Below are 20,170 nucleotides of genomic sequence, written 5' to 3' on the forward strand. Positions count from 1 at the left end.
TTTTCTAATATGCGACTTTCAGCTTTCCAAAGCCTTGTACATAGGTAGCGTCTAGCTTCCAGATGTGTTTACATGATGCCCCCACTGGTTGTACTTTTGTTTTTGCTCCGAGAGTTCACATTTCTTACGTGTTTTCGGAATACCTGCTTGGTATGATTTATAGTTTTATTGTGCCAATGTGGACAGCGAGATACCAAGACCAGAGCAGGCGATAACGTTTTATATGGCGCAAAGTTTACAATTTCTTCACTATTTCTTATTCCTTGCAAGACAAAAACTGCTTAGAGCTATCTTACAGGTTTATATAGTTTTTGGGTGAAGATAAATTGTAGCCAAAGCATTTAAAACCTGCTTTGTAAGTGAAAAATTGTGACTGTTCAATGCAGGGTGCTAAAAACGAACAAAGCCGCCATGCATACAATACCATTGATGACAAAAAATTCTCACAGTTATGAGTATTCTGAAAAAACGGTTCATTTTGGTATAGTTACATGCATGCGCATCATGAAAATACATCCAAGAAAAAACAAACTTTACCAGTCAACATCCACGTTTGATGTCTCATAGAATAAGCGAGGGGAAAAATGTTAACAACTATACGCAAAACACACACAACAGTGTGCTAAAGCAATATCACATCAAGTACCACGCAAGCCTGCTGTGGGCACTACCCTAACTGCAGGCGGCCTCTTGCAGGCCCCGTAGGCTTCGGATGTGGAGGCGCAATGAGTACAAACAAAGTATGAACAAGTCAGGTAATTCAGCCACTTGTGCCAAAAAAATGCACACGCTGTTTCGTTTTGCTTGTTAACTATGCTATTAAGATTTTTGCCTGTGGTACACGGAAGCATTGAATCCACAGTGGAGTCATGGCCTTTGAAACTGCCGACACAGTTCCAGTCACGGCTACTACGGCGGCGGCTCAGTGACTTTTACTGGGCACCGTGCAAAGATTTCAATTCACAGTTCATTGGAGACAGCGCAATCAGAGGCCTTCACAACACCTGCGTAGCCTATGGTGCTGCTGTTAGAACTTGTTTCAGTGGTACTGTTTTAAACAAGTACTGCTACGAAGAATCATTGAGCTACAAGGTTTTGTTTATTTCCTAAAAGGGAGGAGAAATAGGCGGCAGACTAGGCTTTCCGTAGGCGTGCGAGCGATTGATAGCAACAAAGAAGCTCGAAATTTTCACGCACGATTTCGAGCAACAGTTCAAGCACACATGTTTACACGAACTTCAAGACTTCCTGGCAGTATTTGTAAAGAAGCAATGAATGAACAAATGTCAAGTCTAAAATTACAGAGGCCAAAGCTCTTCAGATAACGATTGACTGCAACAATTTCAACTTCCGTTTGGCCTACCATGAGCTGAATAGTACAATTTATGCCGTGAAATGTATTTTTGGCGCTGGTACATCAAATAAGATGTTTTACCAGGAACATGACGTCACCACTCTTACATCGGTAACGTAGAATTGGCATTAAATTATCTTTTGGAAGCACCCCGAATAACCATTCCAGTACGTTAAAATCACGGGAGTGCTAGAAATACGGTGACACACGCAAACGAATGAAGAAAAACAGCCCCGAGAAGTTTGAAGAACAAGTAGGCGAAGAAAAGCACTATGCATACAAGCGCAACAAAACAATACGAGGAGCAAGAGCACGTTGTCAGAATGTTACACCAAATCCGCAAGGTCCTGTACACGAGTCAGTCAAACGTGTTTTTTTGTTCTGCAATGCAAAAACTTTAGCATTTCTGGCGACTGGATTGCAACAGTTAACAATCAACATAATGTGCGTAATTTTCCAGTTCAGATGAAAGAATCGAAGAATAGATGGAGCTATGCACCTGTGTTCAAGCCAGAGGCTGCTGTATGCCACGGCGCCACGGGTACCCTGCAACCCGATCAAAAAGGGGTCCACCACTGCCACTGCAAATGGGTGTAAGAACAAATCGCCACAACTCCAAAGTAGAACAACTGGTCCTATGTCTACTGGCTCGAGGTCGGGGAACTGAATTCGGGGCTACAATAAGGTTCTTTTTTTATGAAAGGACACTTGTTGGACACCTGTGCCGGGTGGGCTAGATACTGTTGATAAAGCGATCAGCGTATTGCAGTAAACTTTAGAAAACAAGAAAGCAGTAAAATAAATGCTTAGGAACATTAGGTTCAGTGTGTGCGTGTGTGTGTGGTTGTGTGTGCGTGCGTGTGTGTGTGTGTAGTGAAGAAATTTAGAAGTGTGGAAACGTGTTGTGACCGAAACCGACATGTAATTGTTTTGTGTGGTCATGTTTAAAATAGTGCCCCATGGAGCGGAAGTTGTGTTTCCACAACTCTTCGATGCTCGTGACGAGAATGGTGCAAGAGTATTGAGAGTCAACGACAAAATCACTCTAAATTTAAAAAAGAGCTCTGTTGTTGACGATGGGTTCTCCCTAATTTCTTATGAAGGCGGTGTACCGATAACCACATACGTGAGTAATACTCTTTGATTTTCTGGAATTTTAAACTTTAGCAATTTGTGTTCTTTTGCAATTAGAAAGTTACACCCTATGTTTTAACCAATTTGTGCGGTTTAACACGCCTACTCTACATAGGCGATGATGCGCGCCGTAGTGGAGGTCTTCGTATTAATTTCGACCCCCAGGGGATCTTTACCGTGTGCCTAAACTTTGAACACATGGGAGTTTCGGCTTTTTGCCTCCATCATAAAAGCGGCCACGGCGGCCGGGAATCGAAATCGCGACCTCGTGCTCAGCAGCCCAGCGCCTTATGCACTAAGCCACCGCAGCGGGTTCTTTTACAAATTCTGAAATTTGAAATGCTGCCACATTTTGTAGCGATTGTTAAAATAATTCAGCCAGGAAAGGCCGCTTGTGTAATTACACCAGTACGGGACGAAAACTGCGAAGAATGCAGACCATGGCTGAAAGCAAAATTATTCCTACCCACAAGTTACTAACAAGGAACCACAGGTGTCTTAGAGCCACATTAATAAATTGGTGCCGTAGCAGGCGCAAGAAAGGAAAATCTGTGGTAGGTTTTGCTAACAACACTGAATGGAAGCAGACGAATCGTAATGGGAAATGCCATGTTAACGAATGACAGAGAAATTAAAAGGGCACTCTCCAATTCTCTTCTTACATGTGGACCAAGGAGCCAGGTAAATTAAAGTCGCACTAAAGTCAGTAATCGAGAACAGAATACACTACGTTACATAGGATAAAAACTTTCAAAAGTGGTAGCACGGATAAGTGAAGATGAATAATTATTAACTGGGTATTTGTGGCTCTGACAGCTGGTGGTTTTTGCACGATTCAAGAATAGAATAGTGACACATCTTGTGTCTATTCTTTGTATGCGTTGAGCTTTGCTGCATTATAAAGCACTGGCTATAAAGAATCCCACGTACCTTACAAAGAATTCTTTAAGAAGACAGGTAGCTGTTCTTGCAATATATGGGGGCCGATAATACTTTTGTTGAAATAAATAACTACTGCTCATGCCACAACTATCAGGCGTGAAACACTGTCACTACTAGATCCATAATGTAAGGGTCCAAACAGTCTTCGACAAATGCTATCAAGGAAGCCCGCCCCAAAGACAAGTTTTGTCCCCTCTCGGTTCCAAGTACTTTTGTTTAAACATCTTGATTAACTAAGTTATGGCAAAGACATCAAAGCCAAGCGCCTTGTGGCGTGTCTTAAGAATTATCCAGCAATAGTCAAAATAACCAAAAAGTGCTTCGTATTGTTGTTGCTAATTCATAGGGCTGCTGCAGGAAAGGCTCGCACACGCTTGTCCCAGTTTTAACCATTGCCACCTTGTTGATGTGTTGAAAAAGCGAGAACGAGAAGTTAAACCAACAGGTTCCACACGAGTGAACTCAGGGAAAGTTTTTATTCCGATGACTTCTAATGAATGGCGCATCCTAAATGTAAAGTGAGTAATCTGATAGAAAATGCTGGTGGTTATCGTTTTGAAGCTACACAGGGGCACAATTACATCCGCTATTTATCCTAATGTCTTAGCTAGACGGGCAAACAATACAGTTCATGGTTCAAAAATATAAATTTCAGGGCTCTTGATTGACGTTTTAACACTATTGTATAAAAGAAAAAAATGTCAGCGCGTAGACACACCTACTGGTCTTCACATCCACACCACCACTTATATTCCTAATGGCATAGATCGAGAAATAATTGTTACCATTTCGGACGTCTTCAGCGGTGAAAGCATAAAAAGACGAGGTCGAAGCGTATCTTACCAAGAGTAAACGTTTTGCATGATGTGTGAATATTATAATAACTAGTAGAATCGCTCCAAATTACGTAACTGTACTGTTTTTAAGTGCAGAGAAATCTACATAAGTTTGTGATTGAAAAAAGTTTAAATATTCAACATCGGCGTGTTTTTACGCACAAGAAGCACCTGGGCTAAAAGGCCCACCTCAGTAGAGAGGTCTAAATAAACTTTACTACACGTCAATATTTAACCTCAGACAAATTGTGTTCACACAATATTTACGGCTTGAATCACCATCTGACAGCCTGAATACGCTCAGTACCACGTTGCGTACTGTCAGTAGTTTTCTAGAACAAAAGTTGTAGGCTGAGTTGCCTTGAACCAAACTTTAATTATACAGATGCATGAAAAAAGAGCTCTCAAAAGAGCTAACAATGCAAGATAAGCTTCTATAACCTTGCAGATAAATTGACTGAATATCGAGTCTATTTTATTCTGGACAGCCAAAGTGTATCATTCACCCTTCAACTTTGTTGAAACAAATGCAGTTTATAAAAAACATTGGCCATTCGTGTTTTTACAGCCTGATATTGATGAGTTGCAAGAAGGCCTCTTTCATGACGAAAGACATTTTGCCTCCGTTTTTCTTACTGAAGAGAGCGGCTTCGTGAAAGTGGTAGGTATTTTTCAGTTTACCACTACTGGGACAAATGTTTTAGAGGAATCTGGGATTTCTCGCGTGTGTAAAACTGCGGCAACTTCACTTCTTACACTAGAATCTCAAAGAAGGGAACCAATAGAACTGTTTTGGAAAAAGGGAAGCAAGGGGAAAGAGACAAGTCCCCAGATTATCAATATTAGGTGCTGTAGATATCATCATCATGAAATACATCAACATCCTCGGACATATGATAAAAAATGGAGATACTTTGTTGCTTCACAGTAAATATTTATATTGGAAATACTCTTGAAGAAGTCTATTGACCCTATAATGAATGCAGTAAATCCGATGCTACGGCTTCGCCTATTAATATGTAATTATTAGTTTCAATAATGTACACTGCGCCTATGCTGAAAATTGTGTAAAAAATACCTAAACCACTGACAACACGCTTTTACGTTTTTGAACAAATGCCACTTCTTAATATTGTCCGGGGTGCGAATTTCACAATTTAATGGTTTTTTAGCATTTCGGAATTATTTCTTGCGTGTATTTCTACTGATTCAATTGAGCAGTGGTAAGCTATAGTTAGCAGTTTAAATTCCGCCAGCTTTAGCAATATAAAGCATTGAACATAAGAATGTTGCAGAGCATCCTAGTACTATGGGCATTTTTTGGTTTTAATACGATACGTTTTTTAAGGATGGTGTGGTTGGTCCGAACCTCAAGATTAAGCCTCTACAAGGAACGGAGCGTGCAAATGGTGGCTTCTATCCGCATGTCTTAGAACTTATTCATAAAGAACCACCCAAAGTTGGTAGTGTGCAAGGTGAGTCCTGCCTTTAAAAGAATGAGAAGAAATCGCAAAATACAGCATTTAAAACACTTCACATGGCTTCGTCTTCATGAATAAGAAGAATTTCTTTTTTAAGGGGCATACCTTCAACCAGATATCGCACCACCCGAGGAGCGGTCTTCCAAGTACAGTAAGTATAGTCTTCTAATTAAATAAAAGGCATAAAAACCTAAGATTTCCTTTTTTACGTACACTTTGCGTCGTCTTTGAGTTTATATCGCACTCATTTTCTTCGTACTATTTCAGATCGCGACTATGTAGACGAGATCTACCCTGAAATACGTCTCGTGGTTGATTCACAATATTATGAGGCTTTTGACAGTACAGCAGTTATGGTCAGATACATCCTCATTATGTTCAACGTCGTAAGTAACCGATTTTTTAAGCAACCATGGCAATGATTTAAAGCAATACGTAAAATAGTATTTAAATGAAGTATTACCATATCTGCCTAAAATAGACCACTACTAATCAATAGATTAAACCACTTCATTTAGGAGTTATATGCATTTAGGAGTTACGTGTGGGCTTGAATGCATGCATTAATAAAGGAGTTAGAGTTGACATACCAGCCGTGTTCACAATTTGTACACCCACAATACAATTGGAGAGCGGGAGCTAAGTTGAGCAAATTATGGGGAATCTAGTGGTAGTCGGGATAACCTCGTGTTTTGCACATCTTGCGCATATTCAGCCACATTTTTAATTCTGACAGTGTTCTAGGAAGCGCGCATACAAGAACCATGGGAGCAGTTACAGGGCTTTGTGGCCTGTAAGAGCAAAGATGTCTATGTACAGAATATTATTGCGCCAATTTTTCGCCAGAAATTGTTTTGGATTGGAAAAAACCTCTATACGCTGTTTAAATACGCTTCCCAGGCTTGAGGACTCCTAGCACGGATCAACGCCTAAGTGTATAGTTTTACAAATGCCAGTATTGACAATTAGGGGTACATTCGTCACGATGTTGCAGCACTAGGATTGGAGGCCATATCTGTTGATTTTAGGGAAAGGGTTCTATTCCAGGCACTGGAAAGTAAAAAAGATCGCGGCTTCTCGCAGCTTGTCACTGCATAGACACCAGCAATTTCATTGCAATTATTAGATTAGAAAGATATTTAAAAACAGTCGACAAATTCGGTTTTCACTTCCAGTCTACGGAAGCGCTTCTTCATTTATAAAAACAAAAACATTCTGCCCGCATTGATATTGTAACTTAAAATGTGCTAGTCATATCATACTATTTCACTGAGTGAATGACTAAGATTGGCTATCTCAAACAGGGGTAATAGAGAGAACCATAAAACCATACACACTATTCGTCATATGCCATTCCGTTAGCATTTTAGGCGTGTGTGAGGTGAATAGTTGGTTCTGTACCTTTACATCCATGTGTTGACATTGCTGAAAACTGGCGGCTTTGGTAGGCTGTCTGCATCACGCTACGGAGACCTATGTGACAGCAGACATCTTTCAAACGATATCCAGTGGACAATTATTTACGAGCTAAGTGATTAAGAGATATTTCTTAGAGCAAAACACACTGAAATGGCGAAGCAACACATCCTTTGTTAAAGAAACATGTAACGACCACATGCTTTGTTAAGAAAAATTAACCCTACGAAACGCGAAAAGAGACACAAAATGAAGCGAGCTATAGGCAGATTTCCTGGTCACTATGTTTATTTTGTGTTCTTTTGGATCGGCCATTATTTGTTCAATTCTTGCCACTCCTGTTGAGTGTAATATTAGCAAATGTTTTATCGGGTTGATAATTTTCCTAACGGTCGCCTCAGTGAAGAGGACTAACTTTATTTCGCGGTAAATCGCAGCGATAGTTTTTACGTCTGCGGTTCAAACAGGTCAAAAACTGACGGTGTGGAGTATCTTTCGATGGCGAATTTACGCCATTATAAATTCTTTCTAAATTGTGTCGAGAAAAAAGCAACAAATGTGGGTTAGAAGGCTGATTATTTTTTGGGAGCGTTTTTTAGCAAATTGATTCTTCATGCCTCATTCTTAACCCAGAACTGGATGTAGATATCCTGGTTATAAAGATCCCCAGCCGAAAACGTTCTATAAAGGTTAGGAAAAAGCCCTTATTTTAAAACGTTTCCAATACGTATTAGAGCGAAAGCTCATCTGAGTGGCTGCATGGTGTTTACGATAGCTATTACGCATTTTGTGTCACGAGAACATGCATAGAAAATGTAAAAGAAAGGCACCCAACGTGGAAGTAAAAACATTCGGTTTAGTATACCTACCAATAAATTGGAATGCGGGGGGATGTTCAATTGCTAGTTTACGTATTTCCTATCTTCGCAGCAACTATTGCAAAATAAAGACAACATTCTGCATGCGTTACAAGGTAACACGGTCTTCCTTGTTTTTCTCCGACCCTCATGCTGTTTTCTCCACCATGCTCATTTCATAGGGAAAGCAATCCTTATTTTTTCAGTTTAATTTTGTGCACTCGCAGTGCTTGCACATTACCTAGGGGAAGAGCGCGCTAGTTGCTTCATTATTTATCCGGTAGTTTTATTTGCTATTGTAAAAATACATGAAAAATTTAAATTTAATTTAGAATAACGTTGCTATTGTCGACTAGGTTACAGAATGTCCTGAACAAGTGTAAGTTTTTATTGGGGCAGCGAAAAAACGGTATTACCCAAGCCAGTTGTTTAATCAGTTTGCAACGCTGTTGCCTGAGCATAGTACTTATTAAAAGATTGTTTCAACTTTTTGTGCGCTTGAGACGAGACGTCTAAGGAAAGACATTTAAACAACGAAATGTTTGCGTTGTAGTAGCACTAGTAAAGCTGCCGGCATTAAAACCGTAACAACACACCCATCAGCATGCAATTCGTTTATCATTTGTAAGGAAAGGTTGCATTTATGTATATATACAGCGTTATAGATAGTGAACAGGCGTGGGAACAGAATAGACTAAGCAAATGTTACTAAAGAATTGATCACACTGATGTGAATGGAATGTGTAAACAGAAAAACAGAAATCCGTGGTGTATGTTTAACCCTGAAATTGCGCTGAATTTGTAATTAGAGCCGCAGTTGGAAAACATAAAAAAACTATGCAATAAAGTTTCGCGCTGCCTCAGGGGGTAAAGAAACCGGCACCAGGCTTAAACTTCTCAACCTGAAAATATTCCCTATTATGAAGCAATGCGCGTGCTTGAAATGATATTCGAGGACCTTAAACACGTAAATTAAACAAAGCAAAAAAATATTGTTACTGAGGCTGTGAATATCAAATGTTTAGTGCAGGACGGTTGTGCCATTTCACCTATGGTGTTGTTTTTGTGGATACTCGCATTCTGCATAGATCTTCGGGCAACGACTTTTTATTTCTTCTACTCACAGGAGGGGCCCTTTCGGCAAAGCACAAATCACCAAAATAGACGCCGACACACTACTCATTGTGTAACGCAAATCAACAGATACAATACAAGAGTAATTTATGAGTGCATGTTTACTTTTATCATTTGCAGCATGCATACAAAAATAGCTTTTTGCAGAAAACACAGAAAAAAGAACAAACAGGGGGTGGAAAATATGTTGTTACGATAGAAACCAAACCTTTACGGCAACACCATAAAAATGGAATGACGGGCCCTCTTTAAACGCTGCATAAACGAATGCCTTTATTGTTGAAAGAAAGCGAACCAGTATATGGCACTAGGCGTTTTTCTTGTGTATCGTGGACGAAACTAGCTCAAGCTTCCAAGCCAGAGTATACAGTTTCCCCGAGAGCTCACCAACAAAATCTGGAGATAACAAACATTGTGGGAAAAGAAGCGCAGTGTTGAATGGCTCGAAAGGATCATCCAGCGATGCTCCCACACATCAGACACGCGAACGTTCACCTGAAGACCCGTACATTTATCGTCCTCACCGATGAAGGCAAATATTGGCATTGTAGACGGCTTTGAGGAACACTGATGAGCTTGTAGGGCGCTATGTCGGGGGAGAGAAAGGAGCGTCAGACAGGACGACCGTTCGTCGCCATGCAAAACAGATTCTATTTTGAGACACCCCCGTGTCCGCGTGCGCTCGCGGGGCCGCGCAGCCTGTGATCATGTCGATCGGGCTGCTGTGCGAGGAGCGGCGCTCGATCCAGCGATGTCGCTCAAAGTGCTGCTACAGGGCTCCCCCCCCCCTGAAAAGAGGAGCGAGAGTGACTATCGAAATAGTCATGCGATGTTCACTGGACATGCCTGGGTGGTCTTGTATAGCGGGCACAGCAGTTTCCAACGAAGTGACTTCAGCGGGAGGCTCGAGGTACGCGGGCTTCTGTCATTCAATGGCCACGGTGTCTTGCGTTTCATTGATGTCCACACCAAAAGTACTCGAGTGACGGTGAGCGACCGGATAGGGACCAAGGTAATGAGGCCGCAATGGTTCTGGGACGGGTCCGTAGCGCACGAACACATGCGTGGCAGTTTTGCGGTCCGAATACGCATAAGTCGTCGGGTACTTTGCAAGGTGTGTGGGTTGAAGCCGAAGGTGCCGAGAAACCTGTCGTACGTGATTGACGTAGTCACTTGCGGGGACAGGTTGCGAAGACTCGTCGAAAAAGTCCGCTGGCAAACGCAGAGGTGTACCATAGACGAGCTCAGCAGACGTGCATGAGAGGTCCACTTTGTACGCGCTCCGGATTCCGAGGAGCGTCAGTAGTAGCCGTTGGACCCACTCGGTTGGGCAGCCATGCGTTGTGAGTGAAGACTTGACGTGCCGCTGGAAACGTTCGACGAGGCCGTTTGACTGCGGGTGGTACGCAGCTGTTCGAAGACGAGTCGTGCCGAGAAGGTGTAGTTCTGTGAACAGTGACGACTCGAACTGCCGGATGCGATCGGTGACAACCGTGGAAGGACATGCGTAGCGCGACACCCAGATAGACCAAAAGGCTGAAGCTACTGTGGGTGCCGTGATGTCAGGAAAAGGGCAGACTTCGGGCCAACGTGTGAAGCGGTGAACACAGGTCAGGATGTATCGATAACCTTGGCAAGGGGGTAGGGGGCTGACGAGGTCAATATGGACGACAGAAAAGCATTCATCGGGCCTGAGAAATGGCTTGACAGGGGGTACGAAATGCTGCTGAACTTTTGAACGCTGGTACGGCATGCAGGCTCGTACCCATTCTCGAATATCCGCGTTTATACGTGGCCAAAGGTAGCGGGACCTAATGAGTTTTTGAAATGCCCGAATGCCAGAAGAGGCCTTGTAGTGGATGGCGTCAAACGTGCGGCGACGATTTGAGGCAGGCAGGAAGGGTCGGGGAACCCATGTGGACTTGTCGCAGACGATGGTCACACTACGAAACGGTACGTCTTCAAGTATGAGTGCTGTAGGTGCTCCACGCAGACGGGAGAGCTCGTTGTCATTGGCTTGCTTCGTAGCCAGTTCGAGTACATCCAGCGGTTCGGTAGGCGGTTCCTGCGTTCTTGGTGAAATGGCATTTACATAGTTCACGCGGCTCAGAGAGTATGCGGGAGAATTGGCCACACCACTGACGTTCTGGATGTCAGACGTGAAGTCCGAGAGGTATGCTACTGACGCACCTCTCATGGAGTGTGGAGGGTGTCAGGGCGGTTCAAGGCGAACGTGAGTGGCTTGTGATCAGTGAAGATCGTGAACGTGCGTCCTTCGAGGTGATGTTTGAAGTGACGAACAGCGAGGTACATGGCTACCAGTTCTTGACTGAAAACGCTATATCGTGGCTGATCCGAATTCATCCGCTTGGAGAAAAACGCTAGCGGTTGCCATGCACCTTTAACTCGCTGCTGAAGCACAGCTCCGACGGCAGAACTTGACGCGCCGGTCATGTGTGCCAAAGGAAAACTCACATTCGGATGAGCCAGTAGTGCTACGTCGGCGAGAGCGCGTTTTATGGCTCTAAATGCATTGTCATCTGCAGCGTCCCAATCAAGTGAAGTGGATGAGCGTTTCGTGGAAAGCAGCCTGTCGAGAGGTTCGAGCAGCGTGGCATACTTCCTAATAAAGCGGCAGTATAAATTTACCAATCCAAGCAACTGGAGGAGATTTGTCCCCGACACTGGTTTGGGAAGGTCGGTGATTGCCTGAACTTCGGCGGGGAGTGGACATATGTCACTGGAGTCCAAACGACGACCAAGGAAATCCAGAGCAGTCACACAAAACTGGCTGTCGGAGATGTTGATGACGATGCCATGAGCAGCGAGACGCTCGAAGAGAAGGCGAAGATGCTTGAGATGCTCGTCCACGGATGTTCTGGCCGCCAGAATATCGTCAGCGTAGGCGTACATGAACGGTAGCGCTCATGTTGCGGCATCAATAAAACGCTGGTATGTTTGTGCAGAGTTGCGGAGCCTAAATGGCATGCGCACAAATTTGAACAGGCCGAATGGGGTTGTGATGGTAGTTTTGTGGATGTCTTCTGCCACGAGGATCTGGTGGTGAGTAGAAACTAAGTCTATCTTAGAGAATATTGTGGCCCCTTGGAGAGTGGCGCTGTAGTCTTGGAGGTTGGGTAACGGACAGCGGTCAGGAACGGTCTTGGAGTTCAAGGACCGGTAATCTCAGCACGGGCGCCAGTCACCAATTTTTTTGGACACCATGGCGCAGCGGGGATGCGTGGTTACTTGATGATGGACGGACGATGCCCAGTTACATCATGTGCTCGAACTCCGCATGGGCGACTTTGAACTTGTCAAGCGCGAGCCGCCGTGGTCGAAAAAAAATGGCAGGGCGAGTGGTAATGATGTGATGTCGGATGTCGAGTCCAGGCAGGTGGCGCTGTCACGGTTGGGAAGTCCCGCAGCAAGGCGGTAAACGGTTCATCGGCAACTGTAGCGCAGGATGGGGCTACATTAGTAGCTGACTCCGCTTACACACCTTGCACTGAGAGGAGTGTGGTAGCATCAAGTATTCGCTGTCGCTTTAGGTCGACGAGAAGACCATGTTTTGCGAGGAAGACGGCACCGACGATGGAGGTGCGAACGTCGGTGACGAGAAAACCCCACCAGAAAACACGGCAGAGCCCAAGGTTTAGAGTGAGTGAGCGTTGCTGGTAGACGGGTAGGCGAGTGTTGTTTACTACATGTAAATGTGAGATGGCATGAGAAGCACGATCAGAGCGTGTAGTGGGCAAAACGCTAACCTGGGCATTGGTATCCACGAGAAACCTCTGTCCAGTGGTGTGGTCGGTGACGTTAAAGAGGCGATATTCCTGAGTTGGGCCGAGATCGCTTGTCACCTTTAGCGGTCGGTCACGCCGTTTCTCGTCCCGGCGCAGGCCAGACGGCAGTGGCGGGCGTCAGCGCCAAAACGCCGGTGGTAGCAGCTAACGCCGTGGTTGGGCAAGTCACTGCGTGGGTGCTCTGGGCGCCGCCGCTCGTAAAACCGAACGACGACGTTGACTGTAATGTTGCGGCGGGATGTCGCGGCGTGTTACGGCAACGATGACCTTCTCCAGACGATCGCAGAGGCGGTGTAGTGTAGCTGAAGCGGACTCACTCGGATGAGACGCAGGAGGAGACGCAGGCTTAGCCGATGCAACCGCGGCAACTTGAGAAAAAGGGGTGGCGAACTCCATGACTTTGCCAGCGCGGTCAGTGCCTGCAGATCCATGGCTTCGGCAGTGGCAAGGACCATTTCGGCACTGGAAGGTGGGCGCTGAAGGAAGAGCTCACATAGTAGTGTATCATCCATGGCATGAGAATCCATGGCATGCCAAGGAGTCGCTTCATGTGTCATATTAGTCGACTTGGCCTGCGGTCGCCGACCTTCTCGCAGGGGAGACGCTGATGGATGCGCATGCCTTCTGAAGCAGCTGTGCGCTCCAGGAGTGCGTCCTTGAGCTGGTCGTATAATGGTGAGGGGCGGTTGTGGTTGAACGAAACGAGAAGGTCGGAGATCTCTGCAGCTGTCGGCGGAAGGACTCCGACGACGTGGAGAAATTTGGTTTCTTGATGGGTTATCTGAGCCAGCTGGAATTGCTCCTCGTCTTGCAGAAACCAGGTCGACGGGTGGCGCTCCCAGAATTGCGGAAACTGAACGGTCAGGGCTGAGATTGCTTCGCCGGCTTCTCGTGAACGGGTTGAGTCCTGGTTCTCGAGAGACATGGCTCTACATAAGCCTCTGTGGCGTGTTCCGGAGGGTCACCAATTGTAGGGCGGTATGTCGGGCGAGAGAAAGGAGCCTCAGACAGGACGACAGTTCGTCGCAAGGCAAAACAGATTCTATTTTGTCAGAACTCTGCGAGACCCACCTGTTCTCGTACGCTCGCGCTGCCGCGCAGCCTGTAACCATGTCGATCGCGCTGCTGCGCGAGGAGCGGCGCTCGAACCAGCGCTGTCGCTGGAGGTGCTGCTACAAGCTCCCTCTTATCTGCACATTATTTCTTGTTGCGCGTGCCTGCTGCAATGGTCGCAGTGAGATAAGAGCGTGCTAACATGACCTTTGTTTTGTGAGACCGAATTCGTTAGTCCATACACTGCAAATGTGGCGCGTATATGCAATCGTGACTTCGTTCTTTTTAGCCTGCGCGTACCTTGACGGTGCTGGTTTCACAGGACAGAGAGATAACAAATTTTATTGCCTGGATTACTTAGGCCCTTGCCCAAGTTACAGCCTTGAATTGGCTAGGTGCGCGTACAGCTGAAGAATGTTCTTGCAGATACGGTGCACATGTTCGCAGAGAGCTTTCTGGGCATACTCTACTTTCAGTCCCGGGGAAGGTGAGACGGGCAGAGCTTCCAGGAGGTGATGTAAGCAAAGAATTCGGCAAAAGAAAAAGTGGGCTAGATTCTCCACAAAAATGAGGGATGGAGGATTGAGGGGCGGCCAAGGCACTGTTAGATACGATGGAGACAGTTACTGGGAGGGGCGTGAAGAGGTCCGAACCTGCCGAATGAGACGCGCCGCCTCAACAGTGAGATGAGGAGAGTGACATGGTTCTAATTTGTGTGGTACACTATGCGCATGTAAGCGAGAACGGCAGGAAGCTCGGTGCTGATGGAGAGCGGTCGAAGCGTGGTATAGCGCTAGCCAAGATATGTGGGGAACCAGCAAAATGTTTTGGGTTAGGGCATTTGCTCTGGTGTTGCTGCTGATGCCAGTGTGACCCGGATCGCAAACCCATGTGAAACGTGCACGAGGATTCAAAGCCAGTACGGAAGTACCGACGTCAGTGCTGGATGGGTGCTTTTAGCGTGGGAGAAGTTCCGAAGGGCTGATCGACAATTGCAGCAAATTTATGCTGGCGGGGGTGCAGGGATAGTGCGAGTAGAATGCTCCTTTTCCAGAGCAATGGCTTGCGTGAGGGCGGTTGAATCAGGTGAGAGAATGGGGAATCCGGGCAGTGTCGGAGAAGGAGAGTTGCACAAATGACAATGACTACGTGAGGGCGTTGCCTGCTGCAGTATAATAAACGACGGAACGCCGGGATAGTTGAAAGAAATATTTCAGAGACGGTGTGAAATAGCAGGGCACGACGAGCAGGGTGCTAAACGAAGTTCATGCTGTGGAGCATACATTCAACGCGCATTATAAAATGTTGCTCAGCGTGTTCAGAGGGTATGGGGACAGTGTAGAAGCGGGGTCAATGAACACAATTCAGACGAGTACGACCTGGGGCAAAAGTCTGCAGGTTCTTGATTTGGGCGAGTCAATGGCACGTGATGCACTCTTCAAAAGTGTTACATATTCACAGTCCCCATAGCGTGGCTCTGGTGGCGTAGGACTGTACTCCGACAGCGGTGCAATAAAGTGCACAAAGTGAAGTGTCGAGGAACGACCACTGGGAAGGCGACAGTCGCAAGTAAAAAAGAGTCCATGATGCCGACAAAACGATGTTCATGCAATCCGCCTCTTCTGTTAGCGACCCGGCGGAAGAAATAAAAAAACTGGCTCATATTTCTATCAGCCAGTTTCGAACAGGCAGAAACTGCCTGTGCCCGCACAGTCGGTACCGAGTGGCCCCCATAATGTAAGTTGTGGCTGACGATCTGGATAGTATCAATGGGCGCTATACGGGAGCCGAGAAATTTGTACCTAGGGAAGACAGCCGTCTGGTGTTCCCCGACGCTTCTTACTGACTACAAAGCGAGTGTATCTCGAAATGGATATACTGAGGCCGACAGACATGACGTAGTCTTCAATGAAATCGCACGCTGGCTCTAAAGTGTTGTGCTGTTGGCCGGAACTGCCCTTGGTTGCAAACCACGTAATGTCATCCGCTTGTATAGAGGCAAACTCAACGGGGATGGCGTGTGACGGCGTAGGAAGTGCGTTTAAAGGGGCACTGAATTGATTGCTAAGCATTGTGTGATCACAAGGGCAAATTGTAGTTTAAAGTCTCCAGGCCATATTTCGACCACTCTCGCGGTGTTTATGCTGTTTTATTTTGTATAAAAATTAAATAGAAATGCTGTCCTCCTCTTTGTATCCTCCTTGGCGATTTACTCTCACGTTTGACCGCATTAAAATGAGTTTGCTAGGCTAAACTACGTTGCTTCAGCCCTAGCCGAACTTCCGACAGAATTAGTTGGCCTAGCATTTAGTCACCCGCCCACCGGCGGGTCGTCACGATTCGTTCGTAAGCCCCGACACGTGTGTGCCTAGAAGAATGCGCCTTGACTTCGTAGATTTCATCAAGCTCTGAGTCCGAGTTACTTTTCACAAGCACACATTGGACTCTTCGCACGCTAGTAGCGAAACCTAGGGCAAAACAAAAAGCCGCGGGAAGAGTCAGCGAGGCCAGAGGCAGAAAGCCCAAACATACTTCCAGCCAAATGGAAATTTCAGAACCGTTTGTACCTTTTAAGACTAAGGTGACTTTGTTAACACAAAAACAAAAATAAAATTTCAACTAGTCAAAAATTATTAAACGTATCATATATAATACAATGGGCTCTTCTGCTACCTCATTCCGAGCTGCAGTCATTTGGCTTGTGGTATTCCAAGAACCAGTTGCTTTGCTTGTTCAAGCACAGTGTTACGTTGCATTTCGCACACACAGCTCTGCTAAGCTTGTTAGCACTACGTACACAGCTCCTGCATCGAAGTTGCTTGGTCGTCACAAATGTAAGATTCCCAACAGCATCTCTTCGAACGTCATTCCGGTGCTAACTCGTCGTGACGTTCGCCTTCTTCGGAGAATGCGAAGGCAGGCTGGTCGGCTTTCCTGCTAGCGCTTTTCCTGTGGAAATTACAATTTATGATAAGCTGGCAGTGAAGGTTCTAAGCTTAGGGGCCGCTGCTTGAACTTATGGTCTGGCGTGTGTAGACGTTCTAGGCGCTCTTGAAGCAGATGACGATAGCAAGGTATATGACATACATGTACAGCATCTGGAGTGAATGGAGTACTTGCAGTGACAGCCTATTGTTATGCAGTCCAGTACTCCATAAAAATGTTGTAGACACCAATGATTGCGGGCAGTAGACGTCAACGTTGCCTTTTAGCGTAGCCGTTCTACCATTTTACCTGTTGGATTGGCTGTTTGGGGACTAGCTTTTAGCAATTCATTTCGACTTTTGTTCTCTGCGTGGCTGTCATCCCTTTTGTAGGAGATGTTCGTAACGGCTAGTTGAATGTATTCTTCCTCGTCACTTTCCGACAAGCCGAAAATTGCTGACATCTGAGTCGGCGACAATACGGTGATATTTATTCCCGTCTTCAGGCTGTAAATAAGAAAAATAAAACTCTACAAACACTTAAAATGTTGACGCTACAAAAATTTGAAGCTACGGTAAACAGTGGGTGGGCCTCAAACACGACCACAAAGAGATCATTTCTGAAGGAGAAAAATGGTAAGTGTAGGAAGAAATATGGAACGAGGGAAGTGTAGGACGAAAATAGTGCAGGTGGAATGCTCCCAAACGAGCTCTCAGGTGCGAACATTTGGCTCGAGTTGGCAGCAAACTCCTTGTGGGGCATTTCTGTGCTGCTGACATGTGAAAACTCGGTCAGGGTATCAAAAATGATACTGCGGGCTGTTGTCTTAAAACAATGCGATTTATCATCACGTTTTGGCTTCTAAAACACCGCCTATCAAATTTAATAAGGTGGGTGTTGTGGGGCTACTATACCACCTAAGAAATTAAAATCAACCGAAACGTTTACAGCACAGCGTAAAACCAATGTGCGGGAACGCTTATGTAGTAAGCCGCAATGTAATAAAAAGTATGAAATTCATATTTCTGGCTATATTTTCGTCATTGAATTTGTCATGGAGAACTCATATAGAATACATCTCGAAAAACTATGTAAGAATATTAGGTTTTCTAAAACGCAGTAACTCTGACACCTGATTTCGTGCTTACACCACTTTGGTAATATCTTCACGAAATATATGTGAATTATCAGGAAGACCACCAAGCAAATTCGAGTAATTTGCTGTTGCAGTCTAGAAAAAAGCTGCAAGGTTTATTTTGCGTTCGTACCCCCCAACCGAAAGAGTATCCTTCCTCAATCATTCCCTTGATCTACAGAATCTGTATCTCCGCCCCAAATTGTTTCGTCTAGTTTATTTGTATTCACTATAGTAAACCGCGCGCAGTTTTTTGGAAAATATTCTTCCACCACATGACATTTCCATACAGACTGATCATGTCGACAGGATATGACCAATTATTGTCCGTACAGAAAAACTAATACCATCTCCCCTTGTTGTGTCAGTGGATGACTGGAACAAGCTAAGGGGCAGTATTGTATGTGTAACGGAACCATTTCAATTTGAGGCCGCTTTACTGAGATACCTGCTCAAGGAAAGTGTTCCACAGTTTCTTTTTTTTTAAGATGTTTGTTTCAAAAAACTTTGTTCGCACTGTGCTGTTTGCCTTGTTCACGGGTTTTGTACCCCGGCTTGTACAAATTTATATGCACAAATTTTGTATTTAAAGGAGTACTGACACGAAATTTCAAAGCTGAGATAACTATGTAAAACGCTTCCTTTTTATCAGGAGATATCTCCCAGCAAGTTTCCACAGCAACCGTTCAGCGAAACATATTTAAAATCCATTTTAATCTTCGCCCGCACGAGAAAGCCTAGAGCGGGCCGACGTGACATCATCTGCTACGTGCCCCAAACTGCCGACGTCGGTGCTCCCGTGACGAAGCCGACGCGCTGGCTGTGGTTGGCGCGCGCTGCTCGGGCGTGTGTACACGTCATGGTTTTTGGACTGACGTCATGCTGCCCGGGCCTGTGGGGACGGCGAAAACCTCGGCAGGTCTGGGCGCGCGCGTGCGCTCGCTCGCGCGCGCTTCCAGAGAGGCAGCGATACGGCAAGAATGGTGACGCCATGTCATACATGCTGTCATGGCGGCCGCTCGGCGTTTTTCAGTCGAAACCGAAACTGGCACGAATAAACGACGCCGTAAATGAATGTTTACGCTGCGCTCGACCGTCTAATTTGTCATTCTATGATTAGTGGGCTGGTAGGCACGCATAGCAGCGAAAAAAACGTAACATAAAAATTTCGTGTCAGTACTCCTTTAAACACTTGCTCCTTTCTTATTCCTTGCAATTGGCTTGCATAGCCTCCTATTAAATACCCTGATGGGTCTTCAGAGCACTACAATAAAAAAAGCACTGTTTCTTCTGGGTGAACTAGCACAGCCGTCAGCGGCACGACCACACGCTTGCGAACGGTTTTGTGCTGAAGGAATGCAGTCGTTAGGGATGGCACGTTTCTCGGAATTGGTGGGACGCTTACTACCCAAGCGCTTTTCAAGAAATAGTCGCATCAGCTGTTTGAAATGCTAAAACCAAATAAAATGTGAGCAGGCCATACAGTATATACTTTACATTTCCTGACCATACGGCGCTGGCTTATGGCCCAGTGTTCTGGAGCGGCAGGTATAAATTTTTTTAAATTCTCAAATTGGAATCTCCGATAGCGCATGTGGTTTCTGAAGTGGATTTATTCCTTTTTTTGCAATGCTTTGTACACTAAATTTCTTGTTTTTGCGCTTCAACGTTCACTGCTCGTAAGAGCGACATCGCAGAACGTGTGCTGAGGGACACTGACGCGGTGGAGACTTCTCGTTGGCGTGGTGTTGGCATCAGCATCGACTGCTTGCGGGCAAAGTCCCTAATCAGCCGACCCTTGTCTTGGTATGAGCACGACTCTTACAATAAGGCACCAGACTGGCAAGCTGCAGAGGTGGGAAAAAAGCAAATCGTATGTGAGCGCCTCCGGCTACGCGGCAGGCGTTCATCCGCTTCGTACGCCTGGGTTACTGACCGTTACTAATATAAGTTTTGCTTGTACTTTATGTGGCCCATTGTATAGCCGACAACATTCCAGAAGCGAGGTATGCTGATTATTACAATTTTAGGAATGCCTACTCAACGATACGTCTGATGCCAAGCATGTTGTTTTATAGAACTGAAACCGAAACTCGT

At 45.4% G+C, this 20,170-nt stretch overlaps 1 protein-coding gene across 3 annotated transcripts in view; it reads left to right on the plus strand.

Annotated features, from left to right (window-relative positions):
- LOC144141130 (venom metalloproteinase BumaMPs1-like) overlaps nt 1-20,170 on the plus strand; it is an 88,590-nt gene that overhangs the window by 9,975 nt on the left and 58,445 nt on the right. For 2 of the 3 annotated variants that reach the window (XM_077672661.1, XM_077672659.1), the window contains exons 1-6: nt 1,814-1,947; nt 2,308-2,480; nt 4,835-4,927; nt 5,615-5,741; nt 5,845-5,898; nt 6,015-6,133. In XM_077672661.1, coding sequence (XP_077528787.1) covers nt 1,848-1,947; nt 2,308-2,480; nt 4,835-4,927; nt 5,615-5,741; nt 5,845-5,898; nt 6,015-6,133 — 666 coding nt within the window. In that variant the 5' untranslated portion in view covers nt 1,814-1,847. Of the gene's footprint in view, nt 1-1,813; nt 1,948-2,307; nt 2,481-4,834; nt 4,928-5,614; nt 5,742-5,844; nt 5,899-6,014; nt 6,134-20,170 lie in introns of those variants that run through there. The other variant, XM_077672660.1, reaches the window with a different exon arrangement.

Source organism: Haemaphysalis longicornis, unplaced genomic scaffold (assembly GCF_048455015.1).
Source record: "Haemaphysalis longicornis isolate Haplotype H1 unplaced genomic scaffold, Haemaphysalis longicornis Haplotype H1 scaffold_6, whole genome shotgun sequence".
Lineage (NCBI taxonomy): Eukaryota > Metazoa > Arthropoda > Arachnida > Ixodida > Ixodidae > Haemaphysalis > Haemaphysalis longicornis.